Below are 22055 nucleotides of genomic sequence, written 5' to 3'. Positions count from 1 at the left end.
ATCCCGGGAGGAGAGTGATAACCCAGGAGCTGATGGTTGTCACAATATGTTACCGGAAAATTCATTTGTGGATTCTGTACCTGGTTGCGAGGGGACACATCTCCTTCTCGAAAACAATAGCACGTGTTTATCTGTATTTAACACAAATGTGTGCGTTTATGACGGATGTGTGCATGTTTATGACACACCTGTGTTTGTTTTGGAATTGACATTTGGCCCCCAAAAATTCTGACCTGCCAGGTGGAAGTCTCAGTCGGTCAATCACTCTCCTTCGACTCTCCGGGGAGCGTGGGTGACCCCCTCTGGGTGGTGACGGTGACATGGCCCTTCGCTCAGCTGCCTGGGGGCCTGAGGATGAGTCCAGGGAGTTCTGACATTGTGATGGGGACGTGCTGTGCTGCTGCTGGAGGACGGGGCCTGGCGGCCTCCCTCGCAGGCCTGGAGAGCGGTTCTCCTTCCCAGAGGAAGCGTCCTTGGCGGGGGACTTGGTCGCCTTCTTGTCCTTGTCCCCTTCCTTATCTGGCCACCCGGCCTTGTAGTGCTCGGGTGACTTGTGGTTGCTGCCGCTGGGCTCCTGGTTTTGGGCTCCTCTGCTCTGAGCCGGTGGGGAAGGCTGCTTGCTGGTGCCAGGAGGAGACCTAAAGCACACTGAACTCCTGGAATGTCTTCTGCCGTCTCTATCCCTGGAAGTGCTCCGTCCTCTCATCCGATCCTTGGTCTTCCCGTCTGTCCTGCTCTTCCTGGCATTTTTATTGGGATTGCTCTGCTTAGCTTTTCCGGCATCTGTCGACTCTCGCCGTCCTCTACAGGTGTCCTTAGCGGTCTGTGAGCCTGAGCCGGACCCGGGACCTGTTGCCGCTATACACCAGTGCTGCCCATTGTGCTCCCTCTCCACCTGAAGCTCCCCATCCTCCTCCTCTTCAGAGTGGTAGCCCTGGAGTATGAGCCCCATGTCCGATTGTACCCCCCTGCCCCCCTCAGTCAGTTCACCGTCTAGCTCGGCTTGGATCAGGGCCCTCTGTTTCTCCAGCTCCTCCAGAAGTGCCATCTCATCATCTTCCAGTCTTGGGTGCTTGGCAGAGGAGGAGTACAGGGAAGCGTCGTCATCGCCACAGTTTGAGAAGACATCGGTTGAGGGGTTGTCTTTACGCTTGTGCCTCTTGTGCTTGTGCCGGTGCCCGTGGCGCCGCTCCTTGACCTCTGGGGAGACGTGCTTCTGTCGCTTGTGTTTGCTGCGGTGCTTGTGTTTCTTCTTCTTGGTCTGGGCCGAGCTCACGGCAACGCGGAGCTTCAACGAACCGGCTTCGACCTTCCCGGCACTTCCTTCTTCCTCCTCTTCACATGACAGGTCCTCATTTTCCTCTTCATTGCCACTCCTCTCTGAGCTCTCTGCATCCTCTCCCCTGCGAACGAAAAATATATAGGAAAGGGTAATGATTAGTCAATTGGGAAGGTCTATTGTAATTGGTTCATTTGACAACTAATGCTGGTTTATTCCACAACTACTAACGTTACTGGTGCAACTTAAGTGTTTCTCAGACCTTTGCTTGGGGACCCTCAGTCGTTTCACAATTGTGTTCTAGTCTTGAACAAACACACGTGATTCAATTAGTCTAAATTTGTCCAGTATTTCTCCGAGTTTCATAACTGAAATTGACTTGGAAGATAGCTACATAACGTTAGCTACCTACCTAAATAACGTTAAACACCTAGCTATATAACTAAGTTAGCTAATTTCTTCTAACGTTAACTACTGTAGTTAGCCGCGTTAGTTAGCTACAGTACTGAAACAGGCTCTCTGTTATATACGATATTATTATTTTTTTCTCATTATCTTTAGTTACGACCACACGCAGAATACCCTATAGCGACAACTATTACATCTTGCCTAAAACACAATTTAAAAAATGCCTTACGCTTGTTTTCTCTCGCCGTCGCCCATAGCAGCCATTTTCATTGTGAACTTTGGACATGCGCAATGGATAGGATGTGAACTTTGGACATGCGCAATGGATAGGAAAACAGGGAAAGGCACTGTCTGTAAAATACTGACAATTTTGCGTTTTGTCTGTATCCCCTATATAAGAGATTTCGAAATAATGAATCTCCCTTGGGCCTATATTTTGATGTGACACGCTATTATATAATTATGTTATATAATTATATAATTATTATATAATTATAAGTCATAAGACAAAATGTAATTTACTGCACTGAAACGAACTATTCCATGAACAGTCAATGGTCCCTAAAAAAAGTCAGCAGGTTGGCTCATTGGCAGCTGGGATCCTGTTCGTTTCGGACGTGTTTACATTTCATACAGCATGCACTCATCGCTGATATAAATGTGACGTTATTGTCGTATATGTCTTGCTATGTACTGTAGATCTAGGTAACTACCTGGAATGTGGCTTTGTGGTGACGAGCGACTTTAATTCAGCGCGATTCCATGTTTATCAAACGTAATGACGGCTAACTAGCTATCGTGGTAAATAGAAACGTTGCATATTTCAGCAAATTCAGTGTGTGTTCTTCATTATCTACCTACGTGCATGTGTTTGTATTTATTGTAGATTTCAGTTTCGCATGCATGCATTTTCCACAGCTAGCCAGCTTGACTTGTAGTGCTATGATTAAGTTCTTCCTATTTTGCATGGTCAACAAGTGTAAGGTTAGACACTAAGCAAGACTTTCTCTATTCATTATGTCTCTTGAATACAGAATATCTTGCTTAATCGGAGTACGGCTGGGACAAGTGTAGTTCAAACGAAGCTAATGTTGCATCTCCAACATTTTAGTTATGCTAATCTCATGCAATCCCTCTGTCTCCCCATGTTAGCTCAACCCAGATGATGAGTCCAGTCAATTATGATTTCCAGGACATCAGGCCAGTCACACTACACCTTCCAGAAGAGACGGTCACCTCCTTGTACTGTGTCACTGCTAAGGGGCTGGAGGCCCAAGTGGCTTCCTTAGTCGAAGCCTTCCTGGTTGAAGTCTACCGCTGCAGAGTGTGCCAGTTCACCAGTGGCCTAAAAGGCAGTATCCAAACACACGTACTGGAGAGGCACGATTTAGGAGCCTCCTCCTGCCCTGGTCTTCCCTGTCTTGAGAAGGACAATGGCCTTGAGGTAGGGGTGGGAGTTGACAGAGAAGACGACGATGATGATGATGAACTGGACCAAAATGGCTCCCCAGGCTACAACCTGGAGGATGACCTCCATTCTGTCTCAAAGGATGCTGATGATGACCAGATGGATCATATGGGCTTGGAGCGCATGTCCTTCCTGCTGCCCATGTACGGCATGCTGCCCAATATCAGTCCCCGGTCATGTGACATGGCCCTGAGTTCCAACTCGGACGGGAGCCTCCACGTTGCACAGACCTGTGAGGTAAGAGAGAAGTTTCCCACTGGAGTGGGAAAAAAAGAGAGAAGTTTAACTGGAGTGGGAAAAAATTGTTTCAAATGCAGTGAAAATTCCAGTCGAGTGGATTCGTCACTAAAGGTGGACTCGTAATTTCCAATTCTATGTAGGCAATATATTCACAGATTTGTAGCTGAGAATCAGTTTTGTTTATCCTGCTCTGGTCCTATACAGGTGAGCACTTTGTTTGAGGAGGACGAGAGACATGGTGAGGAGGACGAAGAGGAGAGCGTGTTCCGATTGGATGCTGCCGACTCCGTCAACCTGTCGTGTCCAATGGGCTCGGTGGTGAAAAACGAGGCCAAGGATGATGAAATGGCCCAGTCAGCTCACCTCATGACCCTGGGCCTCTGTCGCATCTCCACAGCCAACAAGGGCCTCTCAGGTCGAACGGTTACCCAGCTTCCCTCAACTCCCATCGGGCAAGAGGGTTTGGAGTCAGACACCTCCCTGGATGACAAGATGGATGACAAAATGCCCCAGTCCCAGGGAAAGCAGTCCCCTCCTCCTCATGGCTCCAAGCAGCGGAGGTCACTGTTCTGTGTCCTCTGCCGCGCCACCCTGACCTCTAGACACTTGCTTGAGGTCCACCTTAAATGCCACAACGGGGACAGGGGCTTCAAGTGCCTTCAGTGCGGCTGGACGTCGGCCGGGTGGGGGGAGATGGAGCGCCACTGGAGGGCCCACGGGAAGAGGTTGCGGCGAGGGAAAAAAGAGAAAGAGAGGGGGATAAGGCGCCATGGCTGCCAGGTTTGTCTCCGGAAGTTCCGGAGTGTTAAGTCCCGGGATGCACATGAGCGGCGCCACCACAGTCAACGGCGGAGTCCTCAAGAATGCTTCACGTGCCAACACTGTGACTACAGTGGTGAGGATCTGTTCCAGTGTTTATTCAAATTTTACCCTACTATTCCACCTAACATTGAACTTGTTCCGGGATAGAGTTGCAAAGGGAGGGTTTATTACTGGAATCTTTACCAGTAAACTACTCAAATTTAGGTATCTGTCAAGTTTTTTTTATTTTATCAGGTGACATCCGGTTGCCTTTTTGGGTACTTTTTGGGTACATATTATCACAGATGTCTGTAATTATCTCTGGGGTAGTTCCACCTCAAAAAATGCGCGAGGATTTTGACACCCAACATCTAAGATTGTTCTGAAATTGTTTCTGTAGTTAAAAACTAATAAGATAAGCATTTCTGCAATATTGTTTTGTTAAAATATAATTTGATCTCTGAATAATTTAATCGAATTGATTGCACCCAAATTGGCAATTTTAATTTATAGGATTCAGATAACATTCAATAAATATAGTACGTAACATCTGATTTGGACAAAACTTCCTCCTAACAATGAGTAAGACTTTTTTTTTTAAGCCGCCCACCCCAACGGCCAACTTCCTTTAGGCTTAATCTATGTCCAGGAAACTGCCCCTGTGTGTGGTTTATTCCCTTAGACTAGAGTAAACCGTTAGGCTACAGCATTTATGTTATAGTCTCTAAGGGTTTTCAATGGTAAAAGTCCCAAACATACACTGTATGTATAGTGTTTTGTAATGGTATTGGGTTGTGTTTAGTCAATAACCCATTTCTCCATCACATTATTGGGCTGATAATTGCACCATAGGCACAGCCCTCTCAGAGAGCTGCCACTGTATAGTGTTTTGTAGTGGTATTGGGTTGTGTTTAGTCATTTCTCCATCACATTATTGGGATGATAATTGCACCATAGGCACAGCCCTCTCAGAGAGCTGCCACTGTATAGTGTTTTGTAGTGGTATTGGGTTGTGTTTAGTCATTTCTCCATCACATTATTGGGCTGATAATTGCACCATAGGCATAGCCCTCTCAGTGAGCTGACACACTCTGGACATATTCAAGGAGAGTTGGGTTGCTAAGAGAAGGACAAAATGAATTGCTTTCATGGGGGACTGGCTTAACTTGTGAGGATAACCACATAAAAAGCTATTGGTTTTCTACCCAAAGCTGCAAAGAAAATGATGTGATACATTTGATTACACAAGAGACCAGCAAAATGGATGAAAGCAGGAACAGCCCGGTAGCTGGTACTTTCACTTCATTTTGGGGGGAAACGCAAGCGACTTCAATTGCTAATTTCTCTGATCAGGGGAAAAAAGACATCACAATAAACAGTGGCAGTACATTACATAGTATGAATAAACAATGCTCTATGTTGCAGCTTCATACAACTTGTCAAACTGAACATGTATACTGGCCTTTGGGTTGGGCTTGGTTTGGGTTGACTGGCTACCCAGACTCCTTACTCCGGCTAAAAGCCACGCTCACGTACATTAGTTTCTTCTCCGTCTGGATCGGAGTATCCCTCCAAACCATAGCCTGATAACTCAAGCTAATTGTTCCCGCAAGAAAGGGTGGGGACCGACAATACCACGATCAGAACAACTCCTAGAACTGCAAGCTTCAAGAAGGACATTCAATCTAAGAAGTACACTATTTGCGCAATGTATTTTTTTTTACCCTACATGTGTACAGTATTTATTCTTGGGATATTGTTTTTCAAAAGGAAAATATCAGGAGTGTGTCTTTAATTCCCCAAGTTACCAAAGATTCTGTTAACTTTGGTAAATTACCAGCAGCTTTCCAACCCTATTCAGCGATGAACACATTAATACCGATGATACAAATTTTACCCAGCTGTACCATCTCTGTCTTCCAGATAAGTCGTGGGACAAGCTGCACAAACACATTCTCTCAGAGCACAAAGCCTTTGGGGACAGACTGACAAACCCGGATGGACATGTTGTGTAAGTAGTTTGCCTGTTCCCTTCCTGCGCCATAGTCTGAGAGCAACAAACCAACCTACTCATTGTGTGCACCCAAAATATTTAAAAAGCATTTGGTCTGGACATATGCCATATTTGAGTTTTATAAAAATGCAACCCTCTTCCCTCTATTCTGTGAAGTAATCAATGATTAGACATGGCTCAATCAAATGGCTTTCAGGAAAAATTGACTTTTTAAAGAATTTTAATGGGAATACTGTATAAAATCTATTTGGATGAATTTTCACAAGTTGGTCTTTGAACACAGTTGAGAGAGTTGATTATCTCAACCATATACGTCTTTGACCATTAAAGGGGCAATCTGGTATTGGTACAACCATTTTGGACTTGATAATATACTTGGTAAAGATATACTGTATACCCATTGATTAGTGAAGAATATAACTTTTGTCTCAAACAGTTGTAAAAAAAATGTATAAATGAAATTTCATAAATACCTTATTTACATAAGTATTCAGACCCTTGTGACTCATTGAGCTCAGGTGCATCCTGTTTCCATTGATCATCCTGGATGTTTCTACCACTTGATTGGTGGTAGAAATGTACCTGTGGTAAATTCAATTGATTGGACATGATTTGGAAAGGCACACACCTGTCTGTATAAGGTCCCACAGTTGACAGTGCATGTCAGAGAAAAAACCAAGCCATGACGTCGAAGGAATTTTCCATTGAGCTCCGAGAAAGGTTTGTGTCGAGGCACAGATCTGGGGAAGGGTACCAAAAAATGTCTGCAGCATTGAAGTTCCCCAATAGGTTTAGAACCACCAAGACTCTTCCTAGAGCTGGGCGCCCGGCCAAACTGAGCAATCGGGGGAGAAGGGTCTTGGTCAGGGAGGTGCCCAAGAAGCCAATGGTAACTAATAACAGAGCTCCAGAGTTCCTCTGTGGAGATGGGAGAACCTTCCAGAAGGACAACCATCTCTGCAGCACTCCACCAGTCAGGCCTTTACGACAGCCCGCTTGGAGTTTGCCAAATAGCCCCTAAAGGACTCTGACCATGAGAAACAAGATTCTCTGGTCTGACGAAACCTGAATGCCTTGAGGGGCCCAGCCAGAGCCCGGACTTGAACACGATCGAACATCTCTGAAGATACCTGAAAATAGCTCTGCAGTGATGCTCCCCATCCAACCTGACAGAGTTTGAGATGGATTACCTGCAGAGAAGAATGGGAGAAACCCCCAAATACAAGTGTGCCAAGCTTGTAGCATCATTCCCAAGAAGACTCGAGGCTGTTATCGCTGCCAAAGGTCCTTCAACAAAGTACTGAATAAAGCGTCTGAATAGTTACAGTACTAGTCAAAAGTTTGGACACCTACTCAGTCAAGGGTTTTTATTTATTTTTACTGTTTTCTACATTGTAGAATAGTAGTGAAGACATCAAATCATATAGTAACCAAGTTTTTTTTAAACAAATCTTAAATTCTTCATAGTAGCTGATGACAGCTTTGCACACTCTTGGCATTCTCTCAACCAGCTTCACCTGGAATGCTTTTCCAACAGCCTTCAAGGAGTTCCCACATATGCTGAGCACTTGTTGGTTGCTTTTCCTTCACTATGCGGTCCAACTCATCCCAAACCATCTCAATTGGGTTGAGGTCGGGTGATTGTGGAGGCCAGGTCATCTGATGCAGCACGTCCTGTTGAAAAACAAATGATAGTCCCGCTAAGTGCTAAACAGATGGGATGGCGTATTGCTGCAGAATCACTGACCGTGTCACCAGCAAAGCAGCAGCATACCTCCTCCATGCTTCACGGTGGGAACCACACTGTCACGCCTTGATCTTAGTATTTTGTGTTTTCTTTAATTATTTGTTCAGGCCAGGGTGTGACATGGGTTTATTGTATTGTCTTATTGGGGTTTTTGTAGGCATTGGGATTGTGGTTGATTAGGGGTGTGTCTAGTATAGGTTTGGCTGCCTGAGGCGGTTCTCAATCAGAGTCAGGTGATTCTTGTTGTCTCTGATGGGGAATCGTATTTAGGTAGCCTGGGTTTCACTGTGTATTTCGTGGGTGATTGTTCCTGTCTCTGTGTAGTTTCACCAGATAGGCTGTAATTAGGTTTCACGTTCCGTTTGTTGTTTTTGTATTTGTATAGTTATTTCATGTGTCACTTTTTCCATTAAAGTCATGAGTAACCACCACGCTGCATTTCAGTCCGACTCTCTTTCTACAAACGAAGAACGACGTTACACACACATGCTGAGATCATCTGTTCACCTCTCTCTGTGTCTCACAAAGACACAGTGGTTGGAAACAGAAATCTCCAATTTGGACTCGTCAAACCAAAGGACAGATTTCCACCGGTCTAATGTCCATTGTTTGTGTTTCTTGGACCAAGCAAGTCTCTTCTACTTCTTTTATTTTTTTAACCTTTATTTAGCTAGGCAAGTCAGTTAAGAACAAATTCTTATTTACAATGACGGCCTACCTTGGCCAAACCGTAACCCGGACGACGCTGGGCCAATTGTGCGCCGCCCTATGGGACTCCCAATAACGGCCGTTATTGTGATACAGCCTGGAATCGAACCAGTGTCTGTAGTGACGCCTCTTGCACTGAAGATGCAGTGCCTTAGACCGCTGCGCCACTCGGGAGTCCCTTTAGTAGTGGTTTCTTTGCAGCAATTGGACCATGAAGGCCTGATTCACAATGTCTCATGAGGCGGTCCTCATGAGAGCCAGTTTCATCATAGTGTTTGATGGTTTTTGCAACTGCAAATTTTCCGTATTTACTGACCTTTGTCTTAAAGTAGTGATGGACTGTTTCTCTTTGGTTATTTGAGCTTTTCTTCCCATAATATAGGCTTTGTCTTTTACCAAATAGGGCTATCTTCTGTATTTAAAAAATATATTTTGTATTTATTTCTCCTTCATTTAACAAGGTAGGCTAGTTGAGAACAAGTTCTCATTTGCAACTGCGACCTGGCCAAGATAAACGCATAACAGTGTGAACAGACAACACAGAGTTTCACATGGAGTAAACAATTAACAAGTCAATAACACAGTAGAAAAAAAGGGGAGTCTATATACATTGTGTGCAAAAGGCATGAGGAGGTAGGCGAATAATTACAATTTTGCAGATTAACACTGGAGTGATAAATGATCAGATGGTCATGTACAGGTAGAGATATTGGTGTACAAAAGAGCAGAAAAGTAAATAAATAAAAACAGTATGGGGATGAGGTAGGTAAAAATGGGTGGGCTATTTACCGATAGACTATGTACAGCTGCAGCGATCGGTTAGCTGCTCAGCTGATGTTTGAAGTTGGTGAGGGAGATAAAAGTCTCCAACTTCAGCGATTTTTTTATTTTTATTTATTTTATTTTTTTTGCAATTCGTTGTAGTCACAGGCACCAGAGAACTGGAACGAAAGGCGCCCAAATGAGGTGTTGGCTTTAGGGATGATCAGTGAGTTACACCAGCTGGAGCGCGTGCTACGGATGGGTGTTGCCATCGTGACCAGTGAACTGAGATAAGGCGGAGCTTTACCTAGCATGGACTTGTAGATGACCTGGAGCCAGTGGGTCTGGCGACGAATATGTAGCGAGGGCCAGCTGACTAGAGCATACAGGTCGCAGTGGTGGGTGGTATAAGGTGCTTTAGTGACAAAACGGATGGCACTGTGATAAACTGAATCCAGTTTGCTGAGAAGAGTGTTGGAAGCAATTTTGTAGATGACATCGCCGAAGTCGAGGATCGGTAGGATAGTCAGTTTTACCAGGGTAAGTTTGGCGACGTGAGTGAAGGAGGCTTTGTTGCGGAATAGAAAGCCGACTCTAGATTTGATTTTCGATTGGAGATGTTTGATATGAGTCTGGAAGGAGAGTTTGCAGTCTAGCCAGACAACTAGGTACTTATAGATGTCCACATATTCAAGGTCGGAACCATCCAGGGTGGTGATGCTGGTCAGGCGTGCGGGTGCAGGCAGCGAACGGTTGAAAAGCATGCATTTGGTTTTACTAGCGTTTAAGAGCAGTTAGAGGCCACGGAAGGAGTGTTGTATGGCATTGAAGCTCGTTTGGACGTTAGATAGCACAGTGTATACCACCCCTACCTTGACACAACACAACGGATTGTCTAAAATGCATTAAGAAGGAAAAAATATCCAGAAATTCACTTTTAACAAGTCACAACTGTTAATTGAAATGGGTTCCAGGTGACTACCTCATGAAGCTGGTTGAATGTTAAGAGTGTGCAAAGTTGTCATCAACGCAAAAGGTGGATACATTGAAGAATCTCAAATATATATATTTTGATTTTACACTTTTATGGTTACTACATGATTCCGTGTGTCTTATTTCATAGTTCTGATGTCTTCACTATTATTCTACAATGTAAAAAATTAAGATTTTTTTTTTTGCTTCGTCATTATGGGGTATTGTGTGTAGATTGATTTAGGAAAAAAACAGTTTAATCCATTTTTGAATAAGGCTGTAAAGTAACCATGTGGAAAAAATAAAGGGGTTTGAATACTTCCCGAATGCACTGTAAGCTTTTTTAGACACTTCATAGCCTCAAATGTTTCAAACTATAAGTTTGAGTGTAACGTCTTTCGTCTGTTGAATGAAGAGAGTCGGACCGAAATGCAGCGTGTAGGTTATTCATGACTTTAATGAAGGAATCGCGGTACATGAAATTACTGAATCTAAATACAAAAAACAACAGAACGGAACGTGAAACTAATTATAGCCTATCTGGTGACTACAACACAGAGACGGGTACAAACACCCACAAAATACAAAGCGAACTCAGGCTACCTAAATACGGTTCCCAATCAGAGACAACGATAAGCACCTGACTCCAATTGAGAATCGCCTCAGGCAGCCAAGCCTAACAACACCCCTAATCAGCCGCGATCCCAAATATTACAAACCCCAATATGAAAAACAACATAAACCCATGTCACACCCTGGCCTACCCAAACATATAACAAAAACACAAAATACAATGACCAAGGCGTGACATTGATCTCATGGATGGGCAGCCCTTGCATTAATGGCTGTCTATGAATTTGAGACTGGTTTATATTTCGACAACCCATCCATCCCTCAGCTGTTTAGCAAAACGACAACGGCGTCGTGACCGATTTGTTGTTGTTTTGAAGTGCAGATTGTCCATTTAACTTTGCCATCTCCAACTCACAGGTGTGCTTTGAGGAAGTTCACCCACGAAAGTAATTACCCACAAGATCTGCAAGGAGTGGAGCCAGACAAGTGGAATAAGTGGATGCCGAAGCAGAGGGGAAGAAAGGACGGAGAGGAGCGCAGAGAGGAGCGCAGAGAGGAGGGCAGAGAGGAGCGCAGAGACCAAGGGCAGAAAGCGGAGGAATCGGTGAGGAAGAAAGGGAGGAAAGAGTTCTGCTGTGCCCTCTGCAACAGGTACAGTCACTCAGAAGTGTCAGTAACACATTTTACCACAAGGGTTCAGAGTACAGTTTGTTGTGGAAGAAAAGAGTATTGCAGAAGCTTTGTTTGTATATTTCCTTTTCTGTGTGTTTTCAGTACCATATAAAACTGGGCTGTAAAACCATAGAGATCCTATTAAATTAAACCCCTCAAAGTTCCAGAATGGTCTGAAAATGGCATTGTGGTCAGAGAGAAATCCAAACCAGTCTAAAGAATGGCAGTAGAGGCATAGGTGATGCTTTTCCAGATTTTACTTGTGCAGGAAAATAAAAGTAAGGCATGTGATTAGGGCTGGGCGATATGGCCAAAATATCATATCATATATGGTATTTTAATTTTACAGTATGACTATTTGATGGTATTTTATGTTTTTGATTAATAAAAGTTCTACATTTTTCTTTGAGTAGTACGTGACCCTAGGGTGGCTGCCATATTGGCAGTTATTTAGAAACATTTATGGAAATGGATGGCTAGCTAGCTAACTGGATGGCTAACTAGCTAACAAACATACAGTGCAGATAGTTTTACACTATGCATTTTTTAAGATTCTTAGCACAGCACTGGCAAACCATAGTTGAACAACTCCCTTGCCAAAATGGCTGACCTTTCATACCATCATAGATGCGGTAAAGAGGTCAATTGAACGGGTGACCATGGCGGATAGAAGAAGGATGCCAGATTGGTGCACAATTCAACAAATCTGATTTTAACAAAGTGGATATTCGTCAAATCTTTCCCCCGTGCGTTTCCATAGTTTGGATCGAGTTCCATTGACCTTACTGCATCAGTAGTTTCAATCCAATTGGCGACAGATTTTAATGCGAATATTCTCAAATCTGCATTAAGAAAATACATTTTTTTTCACCAGTGGTGTCTCCACCAAACGGACTTTGTGCGGATAGAAATCAGTGCGTGATGGCGTAGTGCACACAAAGTAATTTTTCGCTTAAGTTTTCATGTTCAAATGTGTTTGTATCACATTTTCCACTCCACTCACTCTACTACTGAGTTTTGTCACAAAAACCTTTGGGTTAAATAGCAAATGTGCCTAGCCAATAACGGATACAGTGCAGGTAGGCTAGTCTAAATGATGAGATTATTATGATAAGAGCGATAATATTTTAGTTTGCCAAGCATCGATCATCATGTCACCAGAATAAGACCCTCAATATTTTTTTGCAAAGGAGCATCAAGCTCATCAGTTCATCATAACATATTACACCTGTAGCCTAGTAAACTGCATGCTTTCCCGACGAGTTGTAGTGGGAGTACATGTCATCGTGTGACATGAAGTTTACTTTGATATGATGGTTATTATATCAATATTTGCGCATAAAAGCATTTCTACTGACATTTCTCGCATAATTAATTTGACCAACACAAAAAGTTCCCACCATGTCAAACGAACAAATGATCTGTCGGCATTTACAAAACAACTTCCTGTTTCAATCACAGCTGTCATGATTTTTTAAAATATATATGGTATGACTTTATGCACATAAAAGCTGTGGATGGAAACGTGGTTTATAAGAAGGTTCATGTTCTAGTGTTCTAATTCTATGTGTAAAACTTTCATAGAAGCATTGCCACCTTATGGTGGTATCGTTGCAGCATATATCAAGTAAATGCTACAGTGTGTGTTTGAGAGACAGGCATAGAGGAAGCCCACTTTAAACTGCAACCTTTAAGGCCTAATGTATACACAATTTCTGAAGTATTGATGTAGTGCTTATAAAGACTTTCTGAATGCCATATAAAGCCTTCATAGCATGTTGTTTATTTAAAGTATGACCAGGTTGTAAATGCATCTCAATGAGCCCTGTTTCCTGCCATGACAGGAAGTTCTCCACCAAGCTGACCATGCGTCGCCACATGGGCATCCACCAGGGGGACAAGCCCTTTGAGTGTCCCCATTGCCACTACAGCACCCGGCTCAAGGCCTCACTGGTACAGCACCTCCGTGTTCATACAGGTAACGTCTTTAGGCCATATTCAATCATCCTAGCTGGTACTGTAGTCCGCACAAGGACACACACAATAACTGTGTTATTCATTACATTGTTGTACCTCAATGTTCTATCTGTGTAGTAAGGCACATATTACTGTGTGTGTGACTTGTACATGTGGGAAATGTGTACGTTTTGGAGTGTTATATTTGTATTGTAAAGAGACAAGTCCAGAATAGCTGGACATGCAAAATTCAGTGTCGGGAACACTGTTGGAGGAGTAACTCAATTATTTGCCCATTGTGCATTGGTTCTTACCAAGGGGCGGGGGGATGTTGCCGTAGCCCAAATTTATTAGAGAACTTTTCCCGCACCTTCTCTCCCAGCAATGACTTTGAGAGCTGTGTGGCCATGGTAACAGTAGTGAAGTTGCATAATATGCCGTCAGGTTGAAGACTGAAATGTTCATCCCATATAGGTCAATTTTCCATTCCACTGACATGATATATACATAACAAACACAATGTTTAGGGGAATTCAGTGTTTCTCCCAGATAGGGCCACCCCGAGAAACATGCAGGAAAGCCGACACCAATATTTACTATATAATGCAGCCATTTCTTTTAGGAATTGGAGTGCACTGGGCAACAGAGTAATAATTTGCAGTTTGATTCTGAGCAAAACTGTCATGCATAGGTGTAATAGGTGGCAGGGAAGTCAGGCACAGGAGAGTCAAATGGAGTGTATAATGGAGTCTTTTAATAAAGTCCACGGAGTATGCTCCATAACACTAAATGTACATAAACAAACAAACATGGGTACGAGGACCCGACGCGCACCTATACAACAATCACACTACACTGACAATAAAACAATCTCTGACAAAGACATGAGGGCAAACAGAGGGTTAAATACACAACATGTAATTGATGGGATTGAAAACAGGTGTGTGGGAAGACCAGACATAACGTGCACAAACACTTACAATAAACAATACCGGACAAGGAGGGGAACAGAGGGTTAAATACACAACATGTAATTGATGGGATTGAAAACAGGTGTGTGGGAAGACAAGACAAAACCAATGGAAAATGAAAAAAGGATCAATGATGGCTAGAAGACCGGTGACGTCGAACGCCGAGCACCGCCCGAACAAGGAGAGGCAACGACTTCAGCAGAAGTCGTGACAAAAACATTTTTTTTTGTCAATAGTTGGAAAGCTACTTTTTTGCTGAAGATTATGAAAATGAGGTTGAAAAGTGGTGAAATTGCCCTTTAAGTAGCTACCTACTCTGGCCCAATAAAACAGTGATCTACAGCGGCTTTGGGTTTAAAAATGTCTCTCTACTATACAAGGGGTGCAGAGTTCCCAACCTGTTCTTGAGGGCCACAGTCAAATAGATTGTTGTACTTGCCTTTAAATACCCACTGTAGTGACTAGTGAAAAGACAGCTTTTCACACTGAAAAACAATGTTCTGAGCCCACCAATAATCTTGTACAGAGTTTTTAGTGTGACAATAATATGTGATACAAGGTTCAGATTGAAGCCTTTACTGTCTTTGTGACCTCTGAGCTGTCAACTATCTACCTGTAGGTGAGAAGCCCTTCAAATGCCTTCAGTGTCCCTACGCCTCCATCGACAGCAGCTCCCTGCGCCGACACTCCCGCACGCACACACAGGAGAGGCCCTACTGCTGCCAGTACTGTCCCTACAGCAGGTAACCACACACACACTAATGTATGTCTAGAGTTCATGTTAATCGTTTGCTAACTCTATCTCTACTCCTCAATGACCTACTCTGTGTGCCTCGCCAGTCTCCCACACTGCCGACATTGTAAGTTAGCTCTCTCTCCCTCCCTGTCTGTCTCGCTCTCACTATCTCCCTCTTTCTCTTTCAATCTTTCTGTAGCATCCAGAAAAAGAGCTTAGATCTCCACGCACGACGCCACCACACAGGCGAGTCTTTCCCCTGCCACCTCTGTCCGTACGCTACACCGGACCGTCAGCTGCTGCTGCGCCATGTGCGCAAGCACCACTCTTCTGAACCATCCCACGTATTGGGACCAAGGACACCCAAACGTCCCAAATCCTCTGTCTCTGCAGGAAGGGTCCAGTAATCCTGACAAATAACCTCTCTGGGTCATGTTCAGTAGTCACCAAACGAAAGAAAACTGACTGATTGAGAGGGACTACCTGGACTTTATGTTCCATTGTGTGGCCTAATGGAACATGACCCTGGTCTTGAATGAAAATGTGTCTTTAATCATATTAAACAAGTACATTTATTTTACTACACCTCACAATACTTGATATTTCTTTAGAAATGAAATGGTAATTGGTAATTACATAGTAATAACCAAATAATTTTCTGTGACGTTCCTGAAGTTGAATCGGTACCGCTTGCCGTGCAGGAACAGAGAGAACAGGCTAGCTGGAGAAGGGGTCCTAACAGGCTAGCTGGAGAAGGGGTCCTAACAGGCTAGCTGGAGAAGGGGTCCTAACAGGCTAGCTGGAGAAGGGGTCCTAACAGGCTAGCTGGAGAAGGGGTCCTAACAGGCTAGCTGGAGAAGGGGTCCTAACAGGCTAGCTGGAGAAGGGGTCCTAACAGGCTAGCTGGAGAAGGGGTCCTAACAGGCTAGCTGGAGAAGGGGTCCTAACAGGCTAGCTGGAGAAGGGGTCCTAACAGGATAGCTGGAGAAGGGGTCCTAACAGGATAGCTGGAGAAGGGGTCCTAACAGGCTAGCTGGAGAAGGGGTCCTAACAGGATAGCTGGAGAAGGGGTCCTAACAGGCTAGCTGGAGAAGGGGTCCTAACAGGCTAGCTGGAGAAGGGGTCCTAACAGGCTAGCTGGAGAAGGGGTCCTAACAGGCTAGCTGGAGAAGGGGTCCTAACAGGCTAGCTGGAGAAGGGGTCCTAACAGGCTAGCTGGAGAAGGGGTCCTAACAGGATAGCTGGAGAAGGGGTCCTAACAGGATAGCTGGAGAAGGGGTCCTAACAGGCTAGCTGGAGAAGGGGTCCTAACAGGATAGCTGGAGAAGGGGTCCTAACAGGATAGCTGGAGAAGGGGTCCTAACAGGCTAGCTGGAGAAGGGGTCCTAACAGGCTAGCTGGAGAAGGGGTCCTAACAGGCTAGCTGGAGAAGGGGTCCTAACAGGCTAGCTGGAGAAGGGGTCCTAACAGGCTAGCTGGAGAAGGGGTCCTAACAGGCTAGCTGGAGAAGGGGTCCTTATGGTGTAGCTGACCCTGCTCATTCCTGATAAATGTAGGATTTTAGACAAATCTGACGGAGTTGACCAAATCCCCAGACACATTTTTTAGGGATCACAATTTTGAGAGAGATATTATTTAAAGTCAGGGAGGACAATTACAAGAAACTACATACAATCTTTTTTCATGTAATATTCATTATTGTCCGTTTCTTTGGACTTTTTTTGTGAGAGTTTGAAATTGGGATCCTTTGCATTTCCGGGCATAGCCGACATGTAAATGACATGTAAATGTCATTTCTAAGCTCAAATACAACCCATTTTCGAACGTTGCTATGAGCACAACCAAATGACAGAAGTGATGGATTCGACTTCCGCTTTATACCTCTCTACTGCAGCACGCCGGTGCCAAACTTGCCAGAGTCAATTATTTGAAAGTGTCAATTTTAGGAGAATAAAAGTCAAGTAAACATGAATTAGTGTAAGTAGACTTTATAGTAGGCTAGTTCTGTTGTGATAATAACGTTAGTGTTGTTATATAGTTAAGGCCTGGGCCATCCAGCAAGCCTATAACTATAACGACAACTAATGATCAACTATAGGCTACATACAGGAACTGTAAAACGTTGGTGAGCGTCCACACTAAAGGAAAGTTTATAATTTATCGTCCTACAGTCCTACCCTTTCAATCAACTGATCAACTTATCCTACTGCAAGCCGCCTATTAATAAGGTGCTTACACAAGACCATTCATGAGGTCTCTAACTCACAGACACTGGTTCAGACCATTCAGTGCTTACAGTGTGTGTTCATTGTCATAGTGACAACTGCAAATAATACTTCAATGTAAATGTAGGCCTAACGAGAAACAATATAGTAATTAATACTTAAATGTAGTAATTCAACAACAAACTCAGTTTAGCCTGCACATCTTTTACAGCATGTCATTGGCTCATTGTTTAAGTGGTTTGCAAGTGATTTCCATTTTTGTAATGGTTGTCAATTCCATTGGGTCTGCTTTTTCACTGTGTTCATCTCTGTATGTCCTGTGCCACCATTTGCAATGCATCAGTGTGACAATGTTATCATAACGGCCAAAAGTAGTCACACCAATGCACTTTCTCTCCTCCACTTTCCCAAACATACATTTTCTATGCAGTAGGCCTGTAAAAAAATCTGTCCTGCTCCTCCTCTCTACCTGACTTTCCCTCACAGTCCCTTAAGTCCCATTAGTTTGGCTGTTCAGTCTACCTTAGTTATCCCTCACCCATTATAACGCTGCTATTCCCAACCCATCGGAGCGCTTGGATATTATTTGGACACTACACCCGCGGCCAAAAGTTTTGAGACTGACACAAATATTAATTTTCACAAAGTCTGCTGCCACAATGTCTTTTATAATGAATGATTAATTAATTAATTATTAATTATTCGTATTTATTTATTGTCCTATGATTGTGGAACAATTTTAAAATTTTAAAATAAATTATACATTTCATTTATTTACTGTCCTATCATGGGGAACTAAAATGTTAAAATAAATTATATCTAATTATTTATTTATGATCCTATTTTAATGGTACGGTCCACGACCCTATACCCTAGACACCCACCTGAATGACCCAGATACTAAGGAAAAGTCCTAATGTAATGGTACGGTCCATGACCCTATACCCTAGACACCCACCTGAATGACCCAGAGACTCAGGAGAAGTCCTAATGTAATGGTACAGTCCATGACCCTATACCCTATACACCCACCTGAATGACCCAGATACTAAGGAAAAGTCCTAATGTAATGGTACGGTCCATGACCCTATACCCTAGACACCCACCTGAATGACCCAGATACTAAGGAGAAGTCCTAATGTAATGGTACGGTCCATGACCCTATACCCTAGACACCCACCTGAATGACCCAGAGACTAAGGAGAAGTCCTAATGTAATGGTACGGTCCATGACCCTATACCCTAGACACCCACCTGAATGACCCAGATACTAAGGTGAAGTCCTAATGTAATGGTACGGTCCATGACCCTATACCCTAGACACCCACCTGAATGACCCAGATACTAAGGAAAAGTCCCTAACTGTTTTATGGGTCTGCTGTAAGCAGTCTGTATGCAGCCAAAATGATGGTCAGAGACCAAGAGCAGCACTGACCCCTCAATATTCTGAGGCTGCTTGGTAGGGTTGGTCCTGCAAAGCCAAAGCCCCCTAAAGGGAGAGCATACTACACAAGGAAATTCTCAAAGCTGCAAATGAGAACCTTGATGACCTTGTACCTCGCTGGTGGGGATTCCGGTGGGGTTCCCCCACCCAGGCAGTGGCAGTGCTGGCAACACTAGCTGCAGTAACCCATGGAGAGGGGGTCACACTCTGACATTCAGAGAGGGGGTATATTATTGTGACCCTGGTGGCAGGGTCTGACTGCATGGAGATGCTTGGGAATATGGTCAATACGGGTGACCATATTGTGGGTGTTTCAGGGAAAAGGTGTACACTTGACCTCCATCATCTAGGATGTGACAATGGTTAATAAAATCTCTCAATTTCTGCCCATTTTTTGCGCGGTCTTGCAGGCCTTCTGTAGTGCATTTGCAAATCAAGACATTTCTTGAATTGGGCTCTGGGATGGTGCAATTGTTGAGAATGTGAGCTTATGGTTGTGTGGGGGGAAAGGGTTGAGTGTGTGTGGGTGTATGTGTGTATCCCACAACCGTTGCGAAGTAGTAAAAGATGTTAGGGACAATAGAGGATGATCCACAGCTATATATATAGTACAAATCGAGTTGAGGGCGATGGAAATGCATTTTGCAGTTGATCTACTTCAATTCGGTAAATGGCACTGTGTGCTCTTTTCAATGGATGGATCCCAGTCGGTTCAGGGCTATGGGATACAGGTGGTCTGCCGGGCATTGGGATGACAACCCAACTCGGGATGAGGAGGGCTTTTAGCGGGTGGAATAGTAGGGACCTAGTAGCAATGCAAATATCATGGTACAGATATATAGACAGTCAATCATCAGGTTACTTTTTAATGGTATGTTTACAAACATATATTTTGATAAAAATAATTGAAAGTTGTGTCTCATTATGGTAAGTGGTGAAATAAGTATAGCCAGTTAGAAATGTAATGGCCTAGCAGATAATAAGAAAAGACGATCAGCATTTACCTGGCTAAAAGAGAAGGAATATAATATCTATTGTTTACAGGAAACCCATTCAACAATTTTAGATGAAGTTTTGTGGAAAAAGAACTGGGGAGGCGAAATATATTTAGCCCATGGGCAAAGAAATTCAAAAGGGGTGATGGTTTTAATTGTAACGCTCATCTGATGAAGAAGTGGACCAGAGCGCAGCGTGGTAAGTGTTCATGATTTATTCTCAAAACACTTGAATAAAATAACAAAGAGCAAAACAACAACGAACAGTTCTGTCAGGTGCAGAAACACAAAACTGAAAATAACTACCCACAAAACACAGGTGGGAAAAAGCTGCCTAAGTATGGTTCCCAATCAGAGACAACAATAGACAGCTGTCCCTGATTGAGAACCATACCAGGCCAAACACAAAGAAATAGAAAACATAGAAATAAAGAAACTAGAATGCCCACCCTAGTCACATCCTGGCCAAATCAAAATAGAGAATAAAAGCCTCTCTATGGCCAGGGCGTGACATTAATTAACAATTATTTTGATCCAAATGTGCAAATTGTCCAAACAGATCCTCAAGGTAGATGGATTATTTAAATATGTTATTGGACAATAAACAGATATGGCTCATTCACCTATACGGTCCGAATAATGATGATCCAAGCTTCTTTGCAAATACATATAAGAATTGATCAACTCTACAAGCAACACTAGACTATTATTATGGTGGGAGTTTTTAATATGGGCTTAAATCCCTCTATGGACCGGAAAGGAAATCACACTACAAACTATCACCCTCAGGCACTTAAGGAAATCATGAATGTCATGGATATATTATTGTATATTGCAATTATATATATATTGGAATTAGTGGATATATGGAGACTTAAATACCGTGATCTAGTGAGATATACATGGCGGAGGCTTATTCAAGCTAGTCATCTTGACTACTTTCTTATGCCCTTCTCTCTGGCTCCAAAAGTTAAAAAGTGTTGATTGGGGACAGAATGCGGTCGGATCATCACATAATCGGCATATATATTACTCTTACAGAATTTCCACGTGGGCAAGGATATTGGAAATTTAATCAAAGCCTACTAGATGATAAATTGTTTAGAGCTAGGACAGAATAATGTATAACTGACTTTTTCCAGACATAGCATAGGTACAGTAGATCCCCATATTGTATGGGACACTTTTAAGTGTGCCTTTTAGAGCCCATGCAATTCAGTACTCATCTGTAAAAACAAAAGCCATTTAGATCAAAAGAGTCCTAGACTCCTATATAAAGAGTCCTAGACTCCTATATAAATGGTAGATTATCAGATACGCAACAAGAAGGTCTGACATCATTATTACTGGAACAGGACCCAAGTGGTATATATAAAGATCCAGTCCATTAAAAAAATTGGAGACCTCTTACACTTCAGTGTTGTGATGCAAAAATCCTAGCATAATGCTTGGCGCATAGAATTAAAGTATTGTCAGATATTATTCATCCTAATCAGACAGGTTTTTTACATGGACGATACATTGGAGATAATACAAGACAAGTACTGGAAACAATAGAATACTGTGAAATATCAGGGACACCAGGCCTTGTTTTCATAGCTGATTTTGAAAAGGCTTTTGATAAAGTACGACTGGAGTTTATATATAAATGCCTAGAATATTTAAATCTCTTATAAAATGGGTTAAAGTTATGTATAGTAACCCTAGGTGTAAAATAGTAAATAATGGCTACATCTCAAAGTTTTAAACCATCTAGAGGAGTAAAACAAGGTTGTCCACTATCGGCATATCTGTTTATTATTGCCATCGAAATGTTAGCTGTTAAGATTAGATCAAACAATAATATTAAGGGATTAGAAATCCAGGGTTTAAAAACTAAGGTGTCATTGTTCACTGATGATTCATGTTTTCATTTAAAACTACAATTAGAGTCTCTCCAGACTGAGTGGGCATTCTATGTTGTATGTCTAGTTTGTCTATTTCTATGTTTGGCCTGATATGGTTCTCAGAGGCAGGTGTTAGTCATTGTCTCTGATTGGGAACCATATTTAGGTAGCCTGTTTTGTGGGTGATTGTTTCCTGTT

The 22055-nt window shown here is 43.0% G+C and overlaps 2 protein-coding genes across 3 annotated transcripts in view; one reads left to right on the top strand and one right to left on the bottom strand.

Annotated features, from left to right (window-relative positions):
* LOC124009574 (serine/threonine-protein kinase PRP4 homolog) overlaps positions 1-1969 on the bottom strand; it is a 38854-nt gene extending 36885 nt beyond the window's left edge. Inside the window, exons 1-2 of the mRNA XM_046321484.1 lie at positions 1917-1969; positions 234-1403 (exon numbers count right to left, since the gene is read on the bottom strand). Of these exons, the coding sequence (XP_046177440.1) occupies positions 234-1403; positions 1917-1957 (1211 nt within the window). The 5' untranslated portion in view covers positions 1958-1969. The remainder of the gene's footprint in view (positions 1-233; positions 1404-1916) is intronic.
* Positions 1970-2267: 298 nt separating this feature from the next.
* si:dkey-154p10.3 (zinc finger protein 454) lies at positions 2268-15887 on the top strand. 2 transcript variants are annotated; one of them, XM_046322408.1, is made up of 8 exons: positions 2268-2488; positions 2840-3392; positions 3600-4290; positions 6120-6207; positions 11390-11623; positions 13489-13622; positions 15191-15314; positions 15507-15887. In XM_046322408.1, the coding sequence occupies exons 2-8, from the start codon at positions 2850-2852 to the stop codon at positions 15712-15714; spliced, it is 2022 nt and encodes a 673-aa protein (XP_046178364.1). In that variant the 5' UTR covers positions 2268-2488; positions 2840-2849; the 3' UTR covers positions 15715-15887. The 2 variants fall into 2 exon arrangements, with proteins under 2 accessions (XP_046178364.1, XP_046178363.1); XM_046322407.1 differs by having other exon boundaries at positions 2277-2392.
* The last annotated feature ends 6168 nt before the right edge of the window (positions 15888-22055 follow it).

Source organism: Oncorhynchus gorbuscha, linkage group LG22 (genome assembly GCF_021184085.1).
Source record: "Oncorhynchus gorbuscha isolate QuinsamMale2020 ecotype Even-year linkage group LG22, OgorEven_v1.0, whole genome shotgun sequence".
Classification (NCBI taxonomy): domain Eukaryota; kingdom Metazoa; phylum Chordata; class Actinopteri; order Salmoniformes; family Salmonidae; genus Oncorhynchus; species Oncorhynchus gorbuscha.
Note: the sequence above shows the minus strand (reverse complement) of the source record. Positions and strands in the feature narration are given on the sequence as shown.

Coding starts and splice junctions, on each gene's coding strand:
- si:dkey-154p10.3 (XM_046322407.1), top strand. Junction 3,393..3,599: donor ACGTTGCACAGACCTGTGAG/GTAAGAGAGAAG, acceptor GGTCCTATACAG/GTGAGCACTTTGTTTGAGGA. Junction 13,623..15,190: donor GCACCTCCGTGTTCATACAG/GTAACGTCTTTA, acceptor ATCTACCTGTAG/GTGAGAAGCCCTTCAAATGC.